This window comes from Asterias rubens, chromosome 9 (genome assembly GCF_902459465.1).
Source record: "Asterias rubens chromosome 9, eAstRub1.3, whole genome shotgun sequence".
Classification (NCBI taxonomy): domain Eukaryota; kingdom Metazoa; phylum Echinodermata; class Asteroidea; order Forcipulatida; family Asteriidae; genus Asterias; species Asterias rubens.
In genome coordinates, this window is record NC_047070.1 from 1,531,808 (window position 1) to 1,559,672 (window position 27,865).

At 39.3% G+C, this 27,865-nt stretch overlaps 1 protein-coding gene and 1 long non-coding RNA gene across 2 annotated transcripts; one reads left to right on the forward strand and one right to left on the reverse strand.

The window, feature by feature from the left end:
* Positions 1 to 289: 289 nt before the first annotated feature.
* LOC117294897 (oxytocin receptor-like) lies at positions 290 to 12,152 on the reverse strand. The gene is made up of 2 exons (XM_033777446.1): positions 9,929 to 12,152; positions 290 to 1,064 (listed from the first exon to the last, which is right to left on the reverse strand). The coding sequence occupies exon 1, from the start codon at positions 11,747 to 11,749 to the stop codon at positions 9,938 to 9,940; it is 1,812 nt and encodes a 603-aa protein (XP_033633337.1). The 5' UTR covers positions 11,750 to 12,152; the 3' UTR covers positions 290 to 1,064; positions 9,929 to 9,937.
* On the forward strand, positions 4,931 to 27,466 carry LOC117294903. The gene is made up of 5 exons (XR_004519584.1): positions 4,931 to 5,059; positions 18,811 to 19,015; positions 23,601 to 23,672; positions 24,631 to 24,720; positions 25,748 to 27,466. It is a non-coding gene; the product is annotated as an uncharacterized LOC117294903 (long non-coding RNA).
* The last annotated feature ends 399 nt before the right edge of the window (positions 27,467 to 27,865 follow it).

Here is a 27,865-nt window from a genome sequence, read left to right on the forward strand (position 1 = left end):
ACCAAAAGTATACCCGCCATAAGCAGTGTTTATGAACTTAGTTGCCCAATGGTATAAGGTGCAACTGTATTCAATAAAATTCTCCTTCTGCAATAAATAGGGGCTTCAACCTCCATGCCCACATGGATAGTCTGGTATCTTTTTCGTAAAGTGACAAGTGTAGGTCTTACAGGCAGGGTATCTGACCGCAGTATGGCAACGGTGTTCAAAAGATTTAAACAAAATTGTAAGGTTGGTGCCCTTGAAAATAAATGCTTAAAAAAAAAAAAAAAAAAAAAAAAAAAAAAAAAACAGCATGCATAGACTTTACATCACAAAATTCTTTATCCAAACATAATTGCTAAACTAACATTATGAATCAGCCCGTTATCGAGACAAAATTATCAAATTTTATCTAAAGTTTGTTGCCTGATTGATTTTATAATGTAGACAATCATAGTTCACCTCACATACACATAGTGAAGTGCTACACTGACAGTGGGGTTTACAATGTCCTTTCGACACTTCAAAGTTTAAAAACTGGGTTAATGCTTTTGAATTTCTCGTAGACTAAGGCACTTACAAACAAACTTCCCCATTTTGTATCCGTCAGAATGTTTTGGGTTTTCCCCCTTTTTTCCCAGTAAAACAGCTGCGGTGAATAATTGATAGTCTGGTATCTTTTTCGTAAAGTGACAAAGGTAGGTTTATGCAGGCAGGGCATCTGACCGCAGTATGGCAAAGGTGCTCAAAAGGTTAAAAACAAATTGTATGAAAATAACGCCCACAAAACCAACAAAAGAGATGCTTTATACTCGGAAAAATTACCTTTAGTTTTGTTATTTAATTGTAGCTTGCCTTTCTTTCTTAATTTTCCCAAGTTATTAGGCTACCAACCTCGACAAAACCGTGCGAATTTAAATGTACATTCATGTTATCCACAAAACATAATGGCTAACCCTTGAACACGGTGATCACGTAGACCTCTACCACAAGATCTGGTCAAAACGGCTGCACTCGACGGCTGTTACATGTCTCATTTTCCTTGCTCGGGGTGGTGAAAAGGCGGGAAAAGATGGCGCTCCCTGTAAATCTAAATTAATGGAAAATACGGGGGTTAAAATTAAGATGGAAGTTTGTCATGATTTTGTCTTTGAGGTGTCTAACCAACCCTTTCGTTTAATAATACAGCACAGAGGAACAACAGATAGGGCTTATGCTGGGTCGTGCTTTTTGGGTTTTTATTTGAGGGCACTGAACTATCTATTGTTTCTTTTCGTAGGGCATGGGGGGTGGACAATAGTTGGAACACGATCTGTGACCAGCCCCCATCCCATTGGCTTTGCCGTAACAAACGCCGTAAACCAAGTATAGCTACATTTTTTGATCTTCAACATCACAACAAGACAAGCTTTGATTGATATTGTATTAGGGAATGTGGCGGGTTGAAGCCTTAATGTAAATAGGTAATTGTATGAATGAATGTACCCAAAAGTGCAAACTCATCGACGCCGCGAAAACAAGATTTAAAGATTTTTTATCGGTTCAAATTGACTACCACATTAAATAGATATAAATAAAATACATCAAGTAACAGAAAACACACAAACACGCGTACCAAACGGTAGCTGAGAATATTTTTGCCATTTCAAGCGTCGCAAAAACGTCCCTGTGATCCGTTCCCTAATACTGAACGCAGAATTATGCAGTATAGATAGAGTGATAAATAATGCAATATATTTCAGCGATATTGTGATATGCAACTATCACTCAAGTTAACACAAGCCCGCCCCAACAACATATTTGCATAATGCAAAATTAATAGCTATAGATTCAGTAGATTCATCATTGTTTGATGTTGATAATAATTCAGAAAAGGGGATTGGCGCATGGTTGAACAATGTTTGCCTACAAATTATTTCCCCCATAAATTAAAGCCCAGAATGCATAATGAATTCCGAAGTTGTAAAATTTGATAACTTGTCTTCCTTTATAGAACAGAATCTACCTGGCAAGTAGGGACAGTGTCAGCACAAACCAATCAAAGCAGCATTCAAATTCGCAGACTCTTCTTGAGGCGTGTGTGTCACGAAAAAGAATGACGATACGCTAAATTGAACATAGTGCTAAAGAAATTTGACTCGACTCGAAATTAAATAGAATGGCCGAATTCTGAATTTGAAACGCAGTAACAACTGGAGAGGCAAAACAGCTTTATTTCGAACGCATGAAAATGAAATTGGCTGCTCATTTGCCGAATTTGACCGAGAAAACCTATATTAGCTCATAACAATCTCTGAATAAAATTGTCCCATAAAAATAATATTCCAGGGTCCCTGATCGATCAACATTGCATTTAATGATTAATATGGAATTATTGCTCATTAATATGGCATGGCAAGCCATTCAGAGGCTCTCGCCTATCGTTCTGTGGTTAAGTATTATGATTGCCCTAGATGGACTTTCACCTTCATGTACTTCTCTCAACGTTAATAGTAAAAGTGATGTTTTAGCGTTGTTGACTAATTAGTTTGGATTAGTGTACATTCATGTAGGTCCAAGACGCGATAGAACTTGCATGGTTACACCTGTTTTATGTGCTAAAAATTGGACGAATAATAATTAATAAAATGTTGTTATTCTTCATATATATGGTGCGTTCGTTTAGCTGCCCTGGGTCGACCCCGGTGTGTGGCGTTTTCTTTTTCCAGGACGAACGTGTGCAGATAATTACCCACGTTCGTCCTGAAAAAAACCCACCACACACCGGGGGCGACCCAGGGAAGCTAAACGAACGCACCCCATGTCCTTGGCTTCACAACTGCATGTGTTTTCGTACTTATCGCACCCGATGAAGTACTTGTTGTTAACGAAAGCTCATAATATGTAATTTTTTAAGTGCCAACACTACCTTCCAGAGCACATAACATGTACATAAACTGCCCATTGTGTACGTGCACATGGCATAGGCAAATTTCAGCTACGCATCTGGAAATTATTGATCCATTGGTGCCACCAATCACCACAGAGGAAGGGCAAAGGGGTGGGTATTGATTTGTGTCTTTCTTTGTTCAATAGAAAATGGTGGGAGAGGATGCACAGCCTATCAGTTCGTCAGTAAAATTGTGCAGTGTGTATTCCGTCTGATACTCCACTGGGGCAAGGTGATTGCCTTTAAGCTCCCTGTCATTGTCTTGGTGCCCTTGAAATGCTCCAATAGAAATTTACAATTTCCTCATAGGGTGCCCTTTACCAATGAGAAAATGCCTCGGTGCCCCCTGGTCATTGCTTTGGTGCCCTTGCTCTTTCCAGAACGAAGCAAACAAACCTGCGGTAGGCCTAGGCCTACTATACATTATATCATGGAGGAGATATTCCTCCATGATTATATATAGCAACACTAGTCTTCACTTCAACCTTGAGATATCCCTCTAGCCACAATCGCAGAGCCCATGGTAAAAATGGCCGTGAAATAATAATGGCATTTGCAAGACTACGGGATTAATTATACAACATGGGCGTAGCCTAAGCCTATAGTTTCCCTTGATTTGACGAAATTATTGCCAGCAAATGGGGGAGGAATTTTGGCCCCGCATGGCAAAGTTTTCATTAGTCATTGTATGTCAGATTTTTGGCCGATTTGACCCACAAATTTTGATTTAAAATTTAATGGTATTTTGATGGGGGTCGAGAAAGTTACAAGCTTTCATTTGAGCCATTGCTCGAAAAAGTCCGCCAATTATTAGTAGCAGTGAAATTAAGTGCTCAAAATTAGTTTTTGTCGGGATCCCGACAATATATCACGTGACCAATTCTAATGTGTTTTATACAAGAAACGTTTTAATTTTTTGTCATGGTTCCTGACCATTAAAAGTAAAAGTTAAACCTTTTTTCGTTAGAGCGGGTGATACTCTTTGAAACACTATGCACTAAATTGTTTTTATTTTTTAATGTTTGGGGCCACAAATCTGGCATAGCATCTTTAAATTCATGCTTACAAATTGACGAAGAAAATCGACAACAAGTTCAGTTGCTAATAAATGTTTTCAGCAAATTTCTTATTTTGCAGGAAATGGGTCTATTTAGATACCCATTCGTTCAAGGCTGATCTCATGCATCTGAAAGCACACAAATAATTTGAGCAAGAAGGTGTATTTTCTTCCATTTTTTCTTACAACTTCGATGACCAATTAAGCCGAAATTTTCACAGTATTGTTATGTTATTCATGTATATTGGGATACAACAAGTGAGAATACCGGTCTCTTATAACTACCAAACGTGTCCCGTGGCATTCGCTGGCCGGTACATACATGCGCCGTGTTCCAAAACGTGTGTGTACTTTGCTTTTAACACCAACGTATTGACATAACGGTCTGGCACTCTCTTGTGAGATAGTACCCGCCAAGCCTTATTGTTCGGGTGATTGGTCATTGTTATTATGACGTCATTAAGTTAATCCCACGACTGAAAGAGTAGGTTGGCGCACACAGGTGTGTGCAGAAAATAAGTCGGTGTTCAATTTGTTCAAAAGGTTTTGACTGAATGCCTAAAAGAGCACTGTGGTATCTGCTTTAGAGAAAATGACTATTTTGGACGGTCTATAATCACATGTGTATATAATGTGCTCTTGTCATTTTACAACCGGCACTTTCATTCATTCCCCCAATGCTGCGATCTTAGTTTTTATTCTTCATTATTAAACAGAAAAAGAAAAAGAGAAGAAAAAAACCCAATGAATCTGTTTGTTTGTGTTCATCAATTTACACATGTAATATAAAATAATAAATATAAATAACTAAAATCATGTAAGATTATGTTGAAAGAGCCAGCCTTCTATCCAAATTAGTCTGGTTCTGTCCATTGACGATGCACTAGTATGAGATATAGGCGAAGTGCCAGACCTGTGAAACATGTGCTTTAGTTTGTACACACTCATGATATGACCTTGGATGGATGTCGGAACTCTGTTATTGTTGATAACTTTCTTATTAATTAAAACACAATTAAAGCACACCAATTTTGCCTCACGACAATGCTGGATGTATAACAGCGAAGTGGTCTTTTCTTCTAAGGGTTGAGGTAAGCAAAGTTATCCAGCAAATAACACTTCTACTCTTTCTCCTTAATTGTTTCCAGCGTATAAAATTATTGTTAATGTCGGCCCGATTGGATGAAGCTCAGCAGCTGTATGCTGCATTGCATGTTTGGCCTTTTTTGCACATAGTTTAGAACAGTTGTTGTTCCAATCTTTGTCTATAAATAAGCATGTATGGAAAAGTGTTTTAGCTGCTTTGTTAGTGCGTGCAATAAACGCCATGTGAAGCAAGCGGTATTAAAATTTATTAATGTTTTTATAACAAAAAATATGATTCTGCGTCAGCATGGTTTGGCCCATTTGGGGTAGTTTTGACACATATGTATTTCGTGTCTCTTAAAGACACTGGACACCTTTGGTAATTGTCAAAGACCAGTCTTCCCACTAGGTGTATCTCAACATAACATGCATAAAATAACAAATCTGTAAAAATTTAAACTAAATTGGTCGTCGAAGATGCGAGATAATAATGGAAGAAGAAAAACCTTGTCACATGAAGTTATCCCCAATAATAGTATTAAGTGCCTTTAAAGGCAGTGGACACTATTGGTAATTGTCAAAGACTAGCCTTCACAGTTGGTGTATCTCAACATATGCATAAAATAACAAACCTGTGAAAGTCTGAGCTCAATCGGTAATCAAAGTTGCGAGATAATAATGAAAGAAAAAACACCCCTGTCACACGAAGTTGTGTGCTTTCTGATGCTTGATTTCGAGACCTCAAGTTCTAAACTTGAGGTCTCGAAATCAAATTCGTGGAAAATTACCTCTTTCTCGAAAACTACGTCACTTCAGAGGGAGCTGTTTCTCACAATGTTTTATACCATCAACCTCTCCCCATTACTCGTTACCAAGTAAGGTTTTATGATAATAATTGTTTTGAGTTATTACCAAAAGTGTCCACTGCCTTTAACATACATAAAGTAAAAAAATACACTAATGTATGTGTTGTAAAAAAAACACTTAGCTTCGTTGAGGGCCAAATCCTTGTCACTTTTAAGTAAGGCCCAACAAAAATTATTGTTTGTGTCCGTAGTGACCCCTTGTTGCATCAGTGAGATATGGACAATGGCAGACACACAATCTGAACATCGAGATAGTATGGTATTTTATATAATTTTGAACTGGTAGACAAATTACCAGAACATACTACTTCAATTTATATATATATATTTTGTAACAGCCCCCCCCCCCCCCCCCAAAAAAAAAAACACCCACAAAAAACCCAAAACCAAAACAAACACACAATCAAACAACACCCAACAAACTACGTAGACAAATAAGGGCTTTTATGTAATGGAAAGGGGGAATCTTGTGCAATTTTTATATTTTAATATTTTATTTGTTGCTGTACAATTGGATTTTAAATTTCATGTATTGTTTATACTTGACAAATAAACAATTCAATTCAATTCAATTCAATTCAATTCAATTCAAAACCCAATTTGAATCTCAAGGGTTTTGTTGCAGCTTGGTATCGACACTCATGAAATTTTCGATATTAGCGAAATTTTCGATTAATCGAAATTTTCGATATTTCGATATGATTAAAACAGTGACGTCGGCAATTGCGATGTCAATAAATTATCGAGTTTTTGAGTAATTTCGATATATCGACGGACGTTACCCCACTCCTAAATGGATGTCTAAATGATGTCTAAAACACAATCATCGACACGGTTACTTGCTCGAATATGATGAACAGAAATCACCAAAACTTGTTTGGTTTGTAAAAAGAGCTGTTGTAAAAACGGTAAAACTCATTATTGATTTCACAGACGTTTTGGTATTGAATATAATTTTTTAATTCTCTGTTTTTTTCCCCGTTTTTTCTAAAATTTATTTATTGATCGAACAATGAATCACAATGGAAACTGACTGGGTAAATATGGGATCAAATTTGTGTTAAGAAAATAACAATTGTAGAACATTTGTTTTGAGCCATAAAACTAATATATTTGTGTACAAATTAACCAAATTAATTATAAGTGAACCGTTTCTCAAAATGCTTTATACTTATAAACCGAAAGTTGTCGCAGGCTTCTTATCAATAGTTTGTATTTGCCATACAATTTTAAGTCGATAACCAAACGTATACCTTCCATTTAAAGGCAGTGGACACTATTGGTAATTTCTCAAAATAATTATTAGCATAAAACCTTTCTTGGTAGAGGTTGATAGTATAAAACATTGCGAGAAACGGCTCCTCTGAAGTGACGTAGTTATTGAGAAAGAAATAATTTTCCACCAATTTGATTTTGAGACCTCAGAATTACATGCTTCTTCCATTGTTATCTCGCAACTTAGGCGGCCAATATACTCAAATTTTCACAGGTTTGTTTTTATGCATAAAAAAATATGTTGAGTGAGATACACAAAGTGAGAAGACTAGTCTTTGACAATTACAAAATGTGTCCACTGTCTAATAAGGACGGTTCATAGTTTACATGGTGTTTCCCCAGATTGTATTTCATTTATCTTTTTCATTTAAAGGAAACGTTGCCTCGGATCAGTCGAGTTGGTCTTTCAAAAGCGGTTGTAACAGTTTGTTATAAAATGCATATGATTAGAAAGATATTTTAAAAGTAGAATATAATGATCTACACAAGTATCACTCGAATTTGCGTGGTTTTACTTATACCTCGTCGACAAACACCGTCGGCCATTTATGGGAGTCAACATTTTGACTCCCGTAATGGCCGACCGTGTCAGTTCGCAAAGTAAAAGGAAAAAAACAAACGCTTTTTATAGACCAGCTCGTCCGATCCAAGGCAACGTGTTCCTTTAACAGTTGTTTTTATAGATAGGTCTACGTTATTTTGTGAGTGTTTTGTTTCCCCTCTGCTAATGACCACATCATAATTTGATGTAATTTTACAGACTGGTTGCATGGCGAGTTTATTGACTTGAAACTTTAAGATATGAATAAATGCTTCGACTTTTTTACAAGCAAATTATGAATAAGTTACACTCAAAGTAAAACAACAATACACATTACACCAGAATTTCAATGTAAAGGTTTTATGCTTGTCATGAACTTTGAACAGGGATTGTCCATTCCAAAAAGTTGACAATACTTCAGACCAAACAGAATATTTCTATTTGGTGTTTGATAGGTTTACTTTATGACGTTTTTCCCTATAAAATTTATCCCAACCCATAACCTTACAACCATTATGTTTGCATAGCAACGTTCACACCTCGATCGTTTCAGCCTTGACCACGGACAAAGGAAATACATTTACCTAGAGTGTTTTTTCAATTAGCTTATAAATGCATCTGGATCGGACGAGTTGGTCTATAAAAAGCGTCTGTAACCCTTTTTAAATATTTTTTTAAATAAAATGCATCTGGTTGGAAAGACGTTTTACATTTTAGAAGTAGAATACAATGATCCACACAAATTTGCCGCGAAATTGCGCGGTTTTTCTTTTACTGTGCGAACTAACACGGTCGGCCGTTTATGGGAGTCAAATATTGACTATCATAAATGGCCGACCGTGTTAGTCGACGAGGTAAATGAAAACCGTGCAATTTCGAGGTAAATTTGTGTGGATCGTTGTATTCTACTTTTACAACATCTTTCTATCCATATGCATTTTAAAACAAACGGTTACAAACGCTTTTCATAGACCTACTAGACCAATCCAAGGCAACGTGTTCCTTTTAAACTAGCAGGCAACCAACATCCATGTTTTCAAAACGCAGTGATAATGCAGATTACTGTTTCCCGCTTTGAGACCAGACAAGTTACTGTCTACGTCAATTTGAATAATACCAATTACCAGGGAATGCTTCCGTCCGACAGTTTTGCATAATAAATAGCAACAAATTTGTCCTGAACTTATATCCTGCACACTGAATGCTAACATTGAGTAGCGAATTGTGGTTTTTGAGTAGCATCTGACACATTTTGTATAGCATTTTGCTCCGCTTTATTGTACCCTGATCCATAATTGTTTTCTCATTAATTTTATCTTCACGAACACATTTCAAAATCCACTGTCAAATAAGTCCTGGGTAACTTTCCGTATGGCGCCACCACTTTTTCACTCATTTTTACAAAAAGGGATATATCAATGAGGTAAATTAGATACTATATTATTTCATATCGAATGAAAAAGTGGTGGCGCCATGCGGAAACTTTTCCTAAGTCCTTCCAAGTTTAATCAACGGACTATAAAGTCATCAAGGGGAAAAAAAAAAAAAAAAAAAAAAAATGGCTTTCGAGTTCAGAATTGGGTCTCCCTAAAGTTCATATTATTTTAACATTTTGTAGCTAACTACTACACAACCAATTCACCATCCCTCCAAATAAAAATAAATGGAGTAAAGCACTTGAATGTAAATTAAATTGTCGCTTTCAAAGTAAAGTGAATGTCCCCATCGTGGATTTGCACAAGAACAAAAATAACACAATAAAAGTTGAACTTGTCAGAATCTTTAATTAAAGGCATGGGCACTATTGGTAATTACTCGAAATAACTGTTAGCATAAAAACAACTTACTTGGTAACAAGCATTAGTGAGAGCAGTTGATAGTATAAAACATTGTGAGAAATGGCTCCCTCTTAAGTATATATGTTTTTTAAAGAGGTAATTTCTTATTCAAAAATTAAAAGAATTGAAGACGTTATTAGGCATCTGAAAGAACACACATTGTGCAACAAGGGTGGGTTTTCTTTCATCAATCTTTTGCAACTTCGATGACCAATTGAGTGAAAGTTTTCACAGATTTGTTATTTTTATATTTTGGGATATACCAAGTGAGAATATACTGTATTTTAGCTATTACCAAAGGTGTCCAGTGCCTTTAAGGGAGAACACTGTGCTTTTACACACATCCAAACTCACCTGTCGATACTACCGAGGTGTGCTGGATTCAGATGGTGGAATAGATCCAGGTGGGGTCTCTGTCAACACATTCCTTGGGCTACCAACAGGGCTTTTCGGTGAGGAACTACGGTGCATCTTCAGCTCCCGACTGGTCAACGAAAGCTGGAAACTAGACGAGGTACTTTGCGACCTGGTACGCTCAGGATCTGATGAGCTGATGGTAGAGACGAGTGTGGCCTCCTGGGCGACCTCTTCTGGTTCAGGGATGCCAGTACGTAGGTCCCAACTTCCACCAGTCTCCTCATCACTACCTTGAGGTACTGGGGTCAATGGTGGAGGGTAGCGGGACTTGGTGGGGTCGTACTTCATCCTTGGGTCTGGATGGAAACCATCTTGCCGGTAATCGGCTGCTCTGTCCACGTCATTGTCTCTCTTACTGTTGCCAATCTGGAGCCGAAGACCTCCCGATGTGGCAAACAGGACGGGGACCTGGAATGATCGACCTAGAGTGGATGGTCGGCTGCTTGATGCATCGCTCGCCCATGAGGTCCGCACGCCTGGTTTGGCCAGCATCTCTTGCTTTCCCATCCCGGAGTTGACTGTGTTGTTTTTGTGGCAAACGGAGCTGACGAACTCTTCCCTGACCTCAGGGAAGCCTACGATGACCACGACGGAGACGATCCACGGATAGCAGAATCGCATCCACGTGAAGGCAGTCTTCAGATCAGATGAGAAAACATTATCAGTTTCACTTGGATAGCTGGAGTTACCGTAAAGGTAGACAGTCTGCAAGGCTAGGTAAGGACCTTGAAACACACACCAAAAGATCACAAGTGCCCCGATGACCTTAGCTCGTCTGAGTTCGCTCCAGAGCTTTGACCGACGACCCAGCCTGTTGGCGTAGTGCAGCTCGGCATTAAAGTTCTGCACTGTTGGCTTCTCGTCTACAGCCACCTTAACGATGACGCCATACATTGAAATTATGATGATCAGCGGGAGAATGTAGCAAAATAATGAGAAAAACACGACGTACACGTAACCTGTCCCCGATGAAACTGAGCAGAGGTAGCAATCTGGGAGGTATTCGGAAGGAATGACCCCAGCTAGGATAAAGAGTGTGAAGAGGGTACCGTGGAGCCATGCATACCCTGTGATGAAGCTGGCTTTGGCCCTGTTCATATTGCTGTAAGTTTCAGGCCATTTGACCGCTAGCAAGCGGTCAAGGGCAAGCAAAGTCAAAGCTAGAATGGATTCTGCGTTGAGTAGGTTTAGAATGAAGGCACTGAACTGGCACATGAAGGTTCCAAACGGCCAGCCGCCACTGGAAGCAGCTCCAATGATCAGGCTCATGTTTAGGATACTATCACTGAATTGAACAGCACAGAGGTTGCCCAAGAAGGTGTAGATCGCGACAGCTTTCTCTAAGGTTTTGTGTCTGAGAGCAATCAGGCAGCATACATTTCCTGCCAGAGCAAGAAGAAGAAACATTACCATAAATACGGCTGCTGCGATCGCAACCCCTGAAGCTGCAACTGGCTCTGAAGTTGTCAGAGAAGCTGTTGAGCTACTGGTTACGGTAGAGGCAATCAAACTAGTGGCATTCACAAAACCAGCTGTTGTGGAATTGGATTCGAGGGTTACGTCTAGGGTTAGATACCCTGAACTGTTGTTGAGGTCCATCGAGTTCGTGCTGCCGTTTATCCATGATGCTGCCGTAGAAAGTGTGATATTCTCCCACGCCATCTCGGTCGTAGACTCCATGGTGTCGTTCCACATATCCATTGGGATACCGGAGGAAACCGTAGAACTGTCAACGGTTCCAAACCCCGAATCCGTCATGATGATACGAATGGAATTCCAAGCGTGCAATTCGATATCAATGTATTCACGTTACCTGCTGTGTTTTGGCCCAGCGGCTCGCTATGTCTATACCACCATGGCTATAGCGATGAGCAAATAATGGCCACCATTGTCGACTGGCTGTTGGTGCTGTTGGTAACAATAGGCATTCCTCTATCACGCAAGGCGCACACAGCCCGGTATTTTGCACTTGCACGACCCAACAAGTACAGTTAACGATCCATCTTGACTTCACGTCTCACCATGTACAACATCCAGTCGTCCCCTTCCATTCCTGCCATCAAATGATCTTCATTTCGGCATCAATTTACATGGTTAGTGTCATCTATTTACTCCCAACATTTCATTCCTCGCAGATTGGTATATTGATCGGCCTGCGGTGTAATTATAATTGTATGCCCATGTATGTCGTCCACACGGAACCCCTATGTGCCTGCTGCAGAGTGGTACCTGTGCGTGTACACTGGTGCATAACGACGGTAGTTACCTGTTGAAGCTAGACGGCTGTTGCATGTATTGATTTATTGTTGGAGGGCCTGTGTGCGGGAGTGGACAATCATAATTCTTGAAGTCACAGTTTAATTCATTCACAATGATCGGCAGCATATTGGCCACAGCACCGTATAAGAAAAAGTCATTAAACGAAAAAGAAGAAAAAATCAGAAAAAAGACAAAAAGAAGAAAACAAGACTCTAAAAGCATCAAGGAAGCTGTTATATTAGTTAAACTAGTATAATTGTTTTTTGTTATTGGTTATATCATGGAGTGCTCCATGGTTATATTTATGTTCATGCATCTGAAAAAGATCCGGTTGGTTTGAACATTGGGGTAGAATGGGGTTCGAAAGCTAAGGCCATCCCCCCAATATGATTATATAATGATTTAACTTATTAATACGTATTTATATGGAAACGCTAGTTTACAAATTGCGTAGGACATGTGGTAGGACCTAAATAACTAGTTGATAATTAATATTAATTCCCGAAAACCGACATTGAATGTTTACATATAGCTGCACTTTGTCTCTTTAGATTGGGAGTGTCGTGTTCCTTGAAATCTCCAAAAGTGACATAATAATGTTTTAAACAAACCAATGATGACAGTTTGTACTACAGAAAAGTAATCTTTTTGAGAAAAGATTAAAACAATGTCAATTCTCGATATCGAGAATTACGGATTTTATTTTTAAACACAGTCATGACACGGCGAAACGTGCGGAAACAAGGGTGGGTTTTCCCGTTATTTTCTCCCGACTCCGATGACCAATTGAGCCTAAATTTTCACAGGTTTGTTATTTTATATATAAGTTGTGATACACAAAGTGTGGGCCTTGGACAATACTGTTTACCGAAAGTGTCCAATGCTGGATGCGTAGAAAGAGTTTTAGGGTTTCCAATTGATTATTCACGGACTCCCTGTTGGATTTTTCACTACGTAGCGGCCTACATGTATTTTCATCAGATCACGTAGCTTTCACTGTCTCACCCAAATATTTTGTGTCGAAAATAGGCTAAAATGGAATAAGGGGTAAAACCTTGCATTTTTGTCGAAATGTTTCCTAAATCTGATCACTCACATCAGGGACTATACCATAAGCTCTGCATTAGTCGAAATTTAAGTAAGATCAAATAAAGTCACAAGGTGTAAGCTATTTAGGCGCCCTCTATCGACACAAAAATCCATTTAGTGTACCCGTTTTGTTGTACATGTTATACTTGTTTTACACGTTATTGAATGTTTTACACGAAACGTTGGCATGATATTTTGTCCGTTTTTAGTTTCCCTCTGAAAATTGCTAAGTAAATAACACCTATATGCCAGCCCTTTGTTCTCGATAAATTGTCTCCCCCCCCCCCACAGCCAAATATTGCATTATAAAATAAGCTGACTATTAATGGGGAATGTATACGTTTAGTTATTACTCTTTAAATGGATGGCAATACAAACTATCGGTATTAAGAAGTCTATGATGGGAGCAGCTTTCGATAGCACAAAGCATTTTGAAAACATTTTATTTTGAAGTAATGTGGTTAGGTAAAAATAACATGCACACCTGTACAATGCCCCAACATTTGAATCTGAGAAACGTTACTTCAGTAACGCTTCTTATATTGTGAATTCATATTAGGGTATACATGTACAATATACACGTATGGGTCACTGTTCATGTGGCAGACCACAAACCAGCTGCACTGTGCCGGGACTCTGGACTGCGTCGGGAAGAGCTGCGTACAGCAATGGATGACCAGCGTGTTTGGAGGGCCATCCGATCGCCGCATCGACTGAATGAATGTACTGCACATGTACATGTATATACATGTACAGTTTATATGTTGCTTTGGATAGTGAATTATGAATGATTTTTTACATGTTGTGAATCCAAAATGGCAAACTTTTAACATTTAAGAATCACGTACAGTAGGCCTATACGTACGATCTCAACACTCAAAGAAAAATTTCTGAAAGGACACCAGAGCTATTAACAGAAAAGTATAAATGATTCATTTACCATTTCAGGATAGAGAGAATTGTCCGTTACAATTTGTACATTAAGCCTGATTTCCTAGTAACGGTTCCGAACCGAAAGTTTCAAAATTCGAAAAGATAGTTACAGATCAGTCGAATCGGCGCACAAATCGGTTCGAGACTCAACAGTGTATTAACAAATCCTTTCAAGAACTTATTAGAAGTAAGTACAGTAGGATCTACATGTCCAACTAAATTAACCTTCACATTGTAAAAAATATTGTAGGCCCACTTGCAAAGGACTGAACAAAATAGTAGAAATTAATCTCAAAAACAAGTAGCATATTATACGTATTTAAAAATAATAGTAAACGTTGTAGCTGATCTTTGTACATGTACTGTACATAAAGTTTAGTTTATGAATAATTGTAGTGTGATTGATATCAAACATGATGTTTAATCAGTAAGTTTACTGTATATCTATATTTATTGTCTATGAACAATTTTATTTATTGTAAATATTTTAAGGCAACTACTCAGGTAAACTACAATTCTATTTTGCATTAGAAAAAGAACAATACGGGTTAAAGACTGGGTACAAATTGTGAAAATGTGCAAAGTGCTGAAGGCAAATTGTGTTAATTGATGGCATTCGAGTTTTTTAGGGGTATTGAGGGGTGCTGAGCTCGAATTTGCTGTATGCCAAGCTCAAAAATGTCCCATAATGACTCAAAATCAAAAACTCCAAGATGGTCGCCACTGACAAGTTAAAATGTATTTATTTGCATATCCTTTTTACTATAAGGTAGAAAACTAAATTAAATTTCCTCTTCAAGGTTATCATGTACGGGGAATCCAATGCCACCAACAGATTTCAGGTAACATTATAAGAAATTGGTTTAAAGTTGTATTTGATGCCACAAGTTCTCTTTTTAAGATTGTTAACTTTTCGACCAAAGATCCGCCGGCTCTCCTTCCCCATCAGGAACAAAGACCGCTTGCCAGGAAGCTCGACATCAACAAAAATAAACAAAAAATAAACAGACAATCCATTTGGTTAAAAGGGCATCATTTGGCTTAAAGTAAGTGGATTATGGTAATCACTTTTTAAAAACTAATTGCATTAAAACTGTTGTTGAGAAGCATTCTCTCTTCATGGACATAATATTCGCTCCGGATTTTCAGCGATAATCTCAAAAAAGTGACCACCTTAATTGAGATGATATGTTCACATGCTACAATTGTTTTGTGTGCAGCTACTTTTTAGGAGTAGAGTAATCATTAGAAGGGTTCTAAAAACCAAATGTATAATACTGCCTTTATTTAAAGTCGCGCCTTATTGAACAATCACAGGCTTGATTTTTGTACCAGTTGATTGTACATGTACGTTAGACGTCTGTGCGGCACCTTAATGTAGCCCGAGCCCTAAATGTAGCCTGACCTACATATAAGTACATGTTTGGGGCTACATTTAGGTCCGGGCTACATCTAGGTACATGTTTGGGCTAAATTTAGGTCCGGGCTACATATAGGTACATGTTTGGGGCTACATTTAGGTCAGGCTACACTTAGGGCTCGGGCTACATTTAGGTGCCGCACAGACGTACCTTTTAATACAAGGTACTAAGTGACTTTGGACACTTATAGTATGCCATTCTTTATCTTGTACAAATCTTTTGACTCCGGAGTTCTAAATGAAAGGTGTCTCGTTTCAATATACTGAAACGATATAGAGGTAAGGTGCGGACTGACTCGGCTGACAATGAAAAGACCAAGAACGAAATCACCAAGGTCATCGTCATCATTTGGCAAAGACTAGACTTGATTCAAGTCCCAATCCCGTGCAATCGCTAGCTACATTTTGACGGCGGATATGCTAAGGGACCTTTCGCACGAGAAAGGGACTTGAATCAATTCTAGGCAAAGACCTGCGTCCGTGGCCGCCTCATCCTCTGGGGACGCACTCCTGGAGTCGCTGTTCACTTTCAATCGCTGCTCTTTTCAGCTTTCCTACACTTCTTAAGTCCACTTTGTCATATTATCTATCCAGCCTCTGCCTCGAATTGTACGTGAAGGCAGGACCATCTATATAACCAAGAAATGGCAAAGAGCTTAATTACATTAAGTGGCTGAATGCACAAGCCCGTAATAATGTAGTCAATTAGGATAACGGAAAATGCTTTTAAAATGCATCCGTTCCAGGAGTTAATTAAAAGGAATAATAATTCCTTAAAGATACTGGACACTATTGGTAATTGTCTAAGACCAGTCTTCTCACTTGGTGTATCTCAACATATGCATAAAATAACAAGCCTGTGAAAATTTGAGCTCAATATTGGTCGTCGAAGTTGTGAGATATCAATGAAAGAAAAGAAAATACCCTTGTCACATGAAATTGTGTGCTTTCAGGTGCTTGATTTCGAGACCTCAAAATCTAAGTCTGGCGTCTCGAAGTCAAATTCGTGATGGAAAGTTACTTCTTTCTCGAAAACTACGTTACTTCATGAGGGAGCCGTTTCTCACAATGTTTTATACTCTTAACATCTCTCCATCATGTTCCCAAGTAAGTTTTTATGCACATTAAATTTTGAGTAATAACCAATACTGTCCAGTGCCTTTAAAGGAACACTTATCTCTTACGTCCACGTCCGGACACTTTGTGGCGTTGAGAAGCTTTTACATCCGCATAAACCATTAATTGTACTTTAGGCCTGGAAAACAAACACACTGGACAAACCATTATCTACAAGCGATTCTTTGAACAAAACATTACAGAAAGTGGCCGTTATTATTTGGTATTATACCGAGTTTCTGCACAGTCATTGGTTGATAGACATTGTTCTATTTGATTCACATGGTGTTACCGCAAACCTCTCTTTCTTAGACAAAGATCGGTGGAGATTCATTTCGTAATTTTGTGAGTCGAATAAGCATCATGTATTCAGCTCGCAATCCGCATGGCTCTCAGTGGGATGGTCAGACCAATAACACGGCCACCAGACCTAAACCGAACCCTCAAACCAAGTTGGCGGTCAAGACAACTCATGGATGTACCGAGGAGTTGGACGGGAAGGTCGATGGTCCACATCCAAACCAGGTCGAGACAGACGCCATTGAGTCAGAACACCCAGACTCGAATCCTGCGATCGATTTAACCCGAGAGTTGCGACCCATCCTGATTATGATGACCGTGTATGGCCTGTACTACCCACCGATCGACGCCTCCAAGTCCCTCCCCGTGAGGTTGCTCGATCCACGGCGACTGTATTGCATCTTTATCAACCTAATAGCCTGGGCCAACGCTCTTCGATTCATTCTCCCAATGGCACAGAACATCGGGAATTTGAGCGTTTTCTTGACTATGATCGCCCCTGGAACGTGGCATTTTCAATGTGCCTTTGGGATTTCATGCTGGTTCTACCACTGCACCTTCTCACGGGTACGTTTCCAATCGTTCGTGGCACACCTGCACCGGGTTTACGGCGAGGTTCCTGGCTTGGGGATCACAGGAGAAAGACGATGGGTGAAACGCGCCGTGTTCATCGCCATACTCATCCCTGTTGTGATAGACTGCTTCGACGGTTTTGTTTTCGTGTTTTTCACTTTCGGACCTATCGATGAAATTCGGAGTGCGGTCGAGTTTCTGTACGAACCGTTCCCCCCAGAAGGAAGACTGCCGATGGTTTTCGTCTACTTCGCCAGTGCATTTCCCTATATTTTCACAGTTAGTTTATGTGTCCTTTTCTCCAAGTTGATGTCCAGGATGTTCGAAAAGTTCAATGAGAAACTCCAAAATGGCATCTCTGAAGATGGAAAACTTCAGTTCAGCTTCGAAAAACTAAGATGCGAGCATCAACGCTTAGCAAAGTGAGTCGATGTATGTCCTAAAAGACACTGATCTCCTTGTTGCTTGATCTTCTTGAAAAGAAGGTTTTATAATGTTCAAAAGAATGCTGATAGATTGACTCTAATAAACGCAAGTATAACTCCATCAGTCGTCATCTAATCGAAGATATTGGTTTCCAATCCCTCAAAGAATCATCTTCAAAAGTATGATACTGATGTTTAACGTGTACCATAAACAAGCTCCTGTATCATGGACATGCTCAAATTGAGATCCCAACAAATACATCTTTGTTCGTCTACCTCTTGCTCCCTTTTTGTTGCGACAAGAACTCGCTATTCAACTTCTGCAGAGAGATCTTTCTCTGGATATGGCCCCGAAATGTAGAATAAGCTTCCTGGGGTCGATTTCACAAAGAGTTGGACTAGTCCTAAACCTAGGACTAGTCTTTTTGAGATTTAAAAAAACTTAAGGCTAGTCCTTACTAACTCAAGATAACACTGGTCTTAACTCTGTAAAGAAAAAGAAAAGAAAAAACACCCTCGTAAAAAGGCCCGCTCACTTACCTCATTCAAGACATTCCTTAAAGCTCACCTGTTCCAGCAGTCTTTACTATTCAACTGTGCCTCAGCGCCTAGAGCAAACTTTTGATTTTGGCGCTTAATAAATGAATTTTGATTAATTTATATAATGTTATTATTATTTTAATTTGTTTAATTTTTTATCATAGGGTTGTTGCGACGGCGAATGAAATCCTCTCGCCATTTTTAGGGTTTATCGTTGCGAGCTCTCTGGCCGAGATTGCAACCCTGCTCTACCAGATAACGCGTTACAACAGCCAACCAGGGGATGTCATAATCTGCGCAATTTGGTTATTCATCTGCGGTGGTTCGATCGGGGTGCTGTTCTGGTTCGCTGTCCAGATTCACGAACAGGTAGGAAAATAACATTTTAATGGATCAAGGAAGAGACCAATTACTCAATTTCCATTAGGGAATCAATGTGTGGTGAAGAGGTTTTCAACTAGTGGTTTAATCCCAACTAGGCCTGGTTCTTGATAATAGGAATGAAGAAACTGTCTTATGTTATGGGACTACTTTTCGTATGATGGCGTAGTAATATTATGAATACTAATTAAGTACGGGGTATAGTACTTATACCAGGGCGCGGCCTATGATCGCGAGTAGCCGTTAGCCTGGTCTGGGAGGTTGGAGTCTCCGTCTTTAATTTACCTAAGTTTCGTAAGTTAAGTTATTAAATAAAGCTATTGTGTTCTCTAATAAGAAGTCTCACTAGCCTGTTTTATTTGAAGTTGTGTACTAGTATCCCGGTAGGCTGACAAAGCCATAATACTTATAAGATAAGGTGCAAGCTCGGGTGTCATAAACAAAGGTTTATACACACCATGGCGCTCTCCACCAATAGGAAAAGCGAAACTGTCTGAGGTATTTATAAATGGACAATAAATGTGTTTTATAATCGGCATTACCAATGTTTATATCAGAGTGGTTAATTTGATCTTGTTGAATGTGTTGATGTGTAGATTTCATTTGTACAAAATGAAAATGAACGGGAAACGTTCATCATTTTTATTAAACAAACAATGTGAAGAACTATTGATGGACAAATAACGTTTTACACCAACGGAGTCAACTTCAATTGAGACTATTTCTTTATATCATTCTTAATGGAATGTGTATTTGTGTTTGTTATCTTGTTATGTTTGTACGTTTATGCACTGGACACCTTTTGGTAATTGTCAAAGACCAGTCTTCCCACTTGGTGTATCTCAACATATGCACAAAACAACAAACTTTTGAAAATTTGAACTCAATAGGTCGTCGAAGTTGCGAGAGAATAATGGAAGAAAAAACACACTTGTCGCACTTGTCTGCTTATATATAATTATGCTTGATTTCGAGATCTCAGCTGAGGTCTCGCAATCAATTCAAATATTTGAGTGGGAAATTACTTCTTTCTCAAAAACTACGTTACTTACGAGGGAGCCGTACTCACGATGTGTTATACTATCAACAGCTCTCCATTGTTCGTTACCACTTAAGTTGTTATGCTAATAATTTTTTTTAGTAATTACCAATAGTGTCCAGTGCTTTTAATAAGAGAAGAGACAGAGGACAATAGAATCCCTGGAAAAAAAATATTTCCTAAAAGCTTTTGTAAAGGTTGGGCCACACCAAACTAGTTATAAAAAACGTCCGAACTCGTCCTTAACAAATCGTAAACTGGTTTGGTCGGCTGGTTAGGACGTTACAGCTTTGGCCGGAGAATTCATATGTTCTCCTAGTCGGTTAAATTCTGGTAATAAGGTTTATCGCGATTAGCAAAATATCAAGAGAGGGCGCTGTTGAACCCACACAAATATATAGGCGTTGCGTGCGCGAGTCGTAGAAACTGCATAGAAACCGCCCCATATTCCTTCCCACAATGCATTGCGTTTCTGAATCGCGATAAACCTTATGAGTTGGGTCCAGAAGCAAATCCATTTATTAAATATGAAAATATTTAGAATTTTGAAAAATTTAGAGACAGAAATAACATGTTAAAACAGTTTTTATTTTAATTTGTTACCTCAAAATGGTGTCCAACACAAGTAGAAATCATATATAAAACATGATTGGTAGCATATTTCGTCACAGCACCTTGTAAACACTTACATGGTGCTATACAGAAGGAGTAAATCTCATAATTCAAATGTAGTCCAATATTTGCAGCAAAATATTAAGGGAATAAAAGGGTAGCGACGAGTTCTTAAGGCCGAGTTATAGTCGGTCGCGCGATGGTCGGGCGTCGGAAATCTTGACGCGCGATCATAAAAAGACACGGATTTTAGGCCTCAGTCTTAGGATTGCGCGCAAGATTTCCGTCGAGCGACCATCGCGCGACCGACTATAAACCGGCCTTTACACGGCCGTTTAAAGCCGGCATGGTCGAGTTGCCGTGTGATAAAGGCCCGACCCGAAGGCGAGGGTAATGGTGGCCCTGAAGGGACATCGCACATCGCAAATATCTTTGCAAATATTTGTGATGTCGCAAACATCTTTGCAAATATCTTTACAGACATGTGCGATGTCGCAAATATCTTTGCAAATATCTTTGCAAATACCTTTGCAAATATTTGCGATGTCGCAAATATCTTTGCAGATTTGCGATGTCTCAAATATCTTTGCAAATACTTGTGATGTCGCAAATATTATTGCATACTTGATCGCATACTTCGTCGCATTGTTTGCATTTTTGTGTCCGATATTTGTTCAAGAGCCTCTAGAAGGTTGCTTGGGCTCTAGTCTGCAGCCTTCATTCCATAACTATGTACACCTCTAGAAGGTTGTTTGGGCTCTAGTCTGCAGCCTTCAAGGTTGTTTGGGCTCTAGTCTGCAGCCTTTATTCCATAACTATGTACACCTCTAGAAGGTTGTTTGGGCTCTAGTCTGCAGCCTTCAAGGTTGTTTGGGCTCTAGTCTGCAGCCTTTATTCCATAACTATGTACACCTCTAGAAGGTTGTTTGGGCTCTAGTCTGCAGCCTTCAAGGTTGTTTGGGCTCTAGTCTGCAGCCTTTATTCCATAACTATGTACACCTCTAGAAGGTTGTTTGGGCTCTAGTCTGCAGCCTTCAAGGTTGTTTGGGCTCTAGTCTGCAGCCTTTATTCCATAACTATGTACACCTCTAGAAGGTTGTTTGGGCTCTAGTCTGCAGCCTTTATTCCATAACTATGTACACCTCTAGAAGGGTGTTTGGGCTCTAGTCTGCTGCCTTCATTCCATAACTATGTACACCGTACGAGGGCCTTTAGCGCACGGCAACGACCCTGCAAGGTTTTAAACGGACGTTCAAGAACGAGTCACTACTCTTTTATTCCCATTCATAAATGCCCTTTTGTTAAAAAACGTTACAAAAATACAATTACGGACACTTCGACAGTTCAAAGTTCGAAATTTGAATTTTGTTTTCCTCAAAAACTTTGTGAAGAGTCTGTTCCGCGTGGGCTGTGTGTACGCACGCGCGCTTAGAAATAGATTACGCGCGCGCTTAGAAGTAGGTTACGCGCTGTTACTAATAGCTATGAATTGCGTTCCGCGTGATAATCTTGCGCGCCTGACACGCGGAAGCCAGCCGGTTATAAACACTGGCAATTATCAACCGTTTAAACACCCCCACGTGACGCGCTCTCCACCAATAGGAGTACAGAAACTGTCTGGGTATTTTTTATATTTTTTATTTTATCGGACAAAAAAAAGCAAAACAATAAAACAAGCACAGGCCGTCCAGGGAAGGGCAAAAGTCAAAAAACTGTCATCAAAAAAGATGTGCTCTCCCAGACCTAGCTCATAAAAAATACACATTATATACTATACATTAAACACTCTAAAATTGCAGTAAAAGTTTAAACAAAAGATGGCAAGTAAAAAGCAATAACACAAACGATATACACAAGGTACTTTTTCAAAATGTCCACAGATTCGCAACAAACCTACAGGGCCCGAAGACAATGACAGTAGAAAGCCTCCCCCGAAATACCATACACCGAGGAACTGCAGCCCCTGAGAAATGAGCAAAAAAAGTCACAAAACATATTTCGTCTCAGTGCGATGAACATTATTTTAGCATGCAAAAACCCATCAACCAGCCATGATATTATACCAAAACATCCCATAACTGGCCAATACGACCCTACACGCCAAAACTGAGACGAAAATTAACTCTGCGACATTGCCCCACCCATCCCCCAAAAGCCACAGCACACCAGCAAGCAACATTCCAAGGGAAGCCCTCCACCATCACCATCCCCAAACCCTAAAAGCTCAATGTAAATCCGTGAACACCATAATTTCTGTTAGAAAAAAGCACATTAGCCAACTAAAAAGTACAAAGACCCTTCAATATTGTCCAAAAAATAAGCAGAAACACCAATACGAGTTAAAATGGGGGGGGGGGGGTAATAAAATAATAACAAAGACAATAAAAAGATGAAATAAAAATGTGCAGATGTAAAAATTTAACTTAAGGAAAGATCAAGGCCAGTTGAACCAATGTATTAATAACGTAAAAAACCTACCGGGCCGAACCAAAATGAACTTAGTTGGCTAAATTATCTCGCAAGATGGAACGAAACGTCTGAAAGGAATGAAAAATTAAAGAGTTTCGGGTTTGTGGTTTGAGTTCAGAAAACGCTTTAGGAAAACGAATAACTGCAGAATATCTATAAAAATCAGTTTTAGGTTTACCGTGATGGAAAGTAAGAATGTCGGAGTGCCTACTGTTGATCTTAAAATTGCTAAGAAAATTACAACCAGAATAAGATGTGTTAAAAACATTCATTCATTCATTCATTCAGTCGATGCGGAGCATCGGATGATGGCCCTCCAAACACGTTGGTCAGAAACAACTGCTTTTATTTATGAACGCTGGTGATACCATCAGCATCATCATGATTTGTTGAGTATCCATTTTTATCTGACCTTCTTTCATTTAGTTTATAATAAATTTTTAATCATTGCAGGCACATGATGCAGAAAATTACGTTCATGACATTTCTGTTTGGGATCAATCGGAGGAAGGAACCCCAATACAGGTACATGCATTACTAGACTTGTCTCAAGTCCCAATCCCGTGAGAGTCCTTTTTATTTTCAGTCCCATCGCCAAACGTCGAAAAACTGTTGTGCGGACTGCATCCTGTGACCTGTGTCGCGCATTCTCGGGACCACAGTAGCTACATTTTGTTTGCTATTTGGATATAGGGAGCTCTTGCACGAGAACGGGACTTGAAACAATTATTAGCCTGAACATTGACGTCACACTTCGAGGCTCGTGAATAACGGGAGTGGCCTCCAGGGGCCAATTTCATAGAGTTGCTTAGCGGCCGATTTTGTGCTTACCGTGTGCTTTCCATTTCATATCGCTGCTAACCGTAAGCACACGAAAAAGCATGCTAACCTTCCGGTGCTTACCGCACGAAAGTATGTGGCGTCACAATGCAAAGCAACGGTAAACGTGCAATATGGCCGTCCAATTATTCTGCTAACCTGTGAAATACACTAAGGCTTAAGCAAATTTGTCTGCTTCAGTCAGCACGCAAATTTGCTTACCGTTAAGCAGCGCTATGAAACTGGGCCCAGCCTGCGCCAATACCTAGTCACAATCCAATTTATTTAGCAGTCAGACTGACTCATTAATGAGTCAGGTATTCACAAGTTGGGACCTAGAGTCAGAACCAATTCCGACCCGAATGTTTTCAGTGAAAAACGAGAACTTCTGTAAGGGTCTTGTGTCAGCAATTATGGAATGTGGTATTTCTTAAGTTCTAAACAATTTGTTTATTTTGTGATTGTGTGCTGTTGTTACCATTTAAAATAATGCATTCTGCTGTTGTTATTTATTTAATTGTTTCTTGATTGTTTTGTTATGCGCTTGTATTGTGTACTTATGAAATGGGCGCAATATAAATCAATCGTTAAAAATAGACAAATACCTACAAAGAAATAGCTTTTCAAACATTGAATATTGTTCTTAAATTGAAACCGATTTCAGGTGATGCTATTTTTGGCCAAACTTCACGGCAAACCCACCGCTCTGACCGTCTGGAGTTGGGCAGCGATAACAAGAGATTTTGTTCTTACGGTAAGACGAATTAAATGGACATGGTACTTCATGTAGGACCTTAATTCTTGGTATTTTTTTCTTTTAGATGAAAAGTACTTTCAAAGAATAAACTAGACATTAAGTGTTTGTGAACAAACACGAAGCTGTTCCGTGTTGTTTTGCTTGGAATATGTGCTTCATTGCCCAAGGAATATATAACTGAAAAAAAGTTTCAAAAAAGCTGTGTAGCTCTTGTTATAAGGTCTTACTTCCCGGTTGACCCGTAAGTAAAGGTCAACATGGGCCCACAGCTACCAAAGATTAATCTGCAATGCCAAGGAGTCTATAAAATCGGTTGTGTAGATCTTGATATTATAGTCCCACTTCCGGTAAAGCTAATATCGGAACAGCTAATAAGCTAATAAGCTCTGCAAAGGGAACAAATGGGAACAATAACCATTTAGAATCCTCTATAAACTGATGCTCATTGTTTTCAAATCACTCAATGGGCAAGCACCTGCTTACATCATGGATATGCTCAAAATCTACAAACCATCTCGCAACCTTCAATCTGGAAGCAAATACCTTCTTAAAGAAGTCAAATCTCATCTTTTTCTGTTGCAGAACATCATCTCTGGAATCAACTACCTCTTCATATTATCAAAACATCCACTTCTATTCACTCTTTCAAACCATCTCTCAAAACACACATCATGTCTAAAGATCAATTGTTGTATTTAAACCTTTGACACTGCTCTGATCTAGAATTGCAAAGGTCGTGGGTTCAAATCCCGACTGAGTAATATTCCTGTGATTTTGTTCACGAAACTCGGTAACTGAGGTAACTGAGTATACAGTGTTAACATACATCGGTGTATATGGGTAAAACCAAAATGAATATTCTTCATCCCCGATGCAAATTTAACATAATAACATTAAACCTTTTTTGTTTTTGTTTCGCCCTGAGCACCTGGGTGGATTATGTGCGCTTTCTAAAACCTCGTTCTTGTTATTATTAAATGTCAGTTGAAAACTAACAATGCATTTGTTCTCCCTTTGGTTCAAGGTAATCGGGATCTTGGCCTCGTATTTCGTCATTGTTGCCCAAACTTTCCCTTCTTAGCTGCAACCTTTAGGCCTGCTTCGAGGAGAAACTCAAGGAGCGGACGGGTGGCGAGTCCAACAATCCAGACAAGATTGATTCCACCACCAACCCTTAAGTAAGCTATCGGATACAAAGGCATGCGCTAAACACCGCACTAAGGCCAGCAAAAGTGTGACGTTTAGCTCAGGCCTAAGTAACGGCACTTTTATATTTATTTCACTGGAGTGTTTTCTTTAAAGTACAATATCTTAAGGGGAAGTCATAGTCATTGATGTCCTAGACTGGACCATGCCATTATATCTAAGGTGGGGTCGTCAGACCCCAGAAAATGTGCAAGTTTTCTTTTGAGGGACTGACAAATATTTTCAGTATCAGGTAATCAGCCACGAAGGAAACTGACTGCTGGGTGAGTTTTAACTTTGGGTATTAACATTTAGGACAAATTTACTGGAGCGACCCAAATGCATTTTTATTCCAGTCATATTTTAGTGCGCAAAATTGTACTGACATAAACCTACCAAGATCAAACCCTCTGATTAATTGGATTCATCTGCTCTGAAGTGTTTGGCTGGCAGTTTTCAATACCCGGTCCCTCTGTCAATAGACTTGTGGAGAAGTCAATGGTCTGCTGCGGTGAGATAGTCGAGTTGTGGCGGTGCTCTCGGAGATCACTGCTCTCGCGCGAAATGCTGGTTGCCGACTTCTACTCACCGTTAAATTGGACCGTAGGGCGCCTATGGCGCTCTATAATCTTTGGACCGTAGTCGTGAGAGCAGTAGTCTCACGGGGCCAGCAGTCTCGCGAGAATACCGCGGGAACCGCGGAATTTGGAATGATATCACCGCGACAGACATTTAACGACTGTCCACAAGTCTACTCTTTCAATCGAACTTTGGGACCAACTTCGGAGCCAGTATTACTGGTGGAATCTTCTGGAATGTGTGTGATTCATGAGGTTACTCCACACACTTAAGGAGTATGGAATGTCCAATGTCCGTCTTATGTATCTCAGTTAGGAAACCGTTTCTTATCACAAAAACACAAACAGAAAGTTATGAAAAAATGTCGCACACCGTTCTAATACAGTTGCCCGTATATCGACCAACTTATACTGAAACAAAACAACTTAGTCTCCCAGTAAAATCAATTTGCTGACATCTGTATACTATTTTGCTTTTCAAACTCTGGAAGTTTGAGTTACCTCTAAATCCTTCTCAAGAGTAACACACACACGTCCGAACAGAGCTGGCTAGACGGGGAAAGAGATCGCGCAGGGCACTGTCTCACCCAAATATTTGTTGTCGAAAATAGGGTAAAATAGAATAAATCATAAGTGTTGCATTTTTGTCTAAATTTAGCTTGAATCCGATAAACTCACATGGAGTAAAAAGCCTGGCATTAGGCGAAAATTGACTTAGATCAGATACAATGATCACAAGGGCGCCACCTACCGACACAGAAATCCGTTTGATGTACCAGAATGTACACGATGTACATATTATTTTATTCACTACATAATGTATTTATTTATATTATACTACATGTACATGTAATGATATTCTGGCATGATATTTCCCCAGTAATTTCCGCATTTTTTAATTCCGAGGCCTCGAAAATCAAATTTGTGGAAAACTACTTCTTTCTCGAAACTACGTTACTTCAGAGGGAGCCGTTTCTCACAATGTTTTATACCATCAACAGCTCACCATTGCTTGTTACCAACTTGGTTTTTATGCTGACAATTATTTTGAGTATTACCAACTGTGTCCACTGTCTTTAAATGTTGAACAGTGAAATGTGAGTGATTTCTGCCCGTTGTGATTCCAGAAGCGCAAACTAAACAAACGAATAAATTTTAACTACATGGTACCAGGTACATGTACACATAAACACGTAAAAGCTAACCTCACAGCACAAACAGAAAATGACTGCAAAGATACCAGAGATGTACAAAAGAAAATAGCAATGATTTATTCACCACTTCGGACCAGAAAGGTTGTCTTTACAGTTTTTGACCTTACGCCTAATTTTCTAAACTCAGTTATTAGTAACGGTTCGTTTCGAAATTCGAAAGTTGTG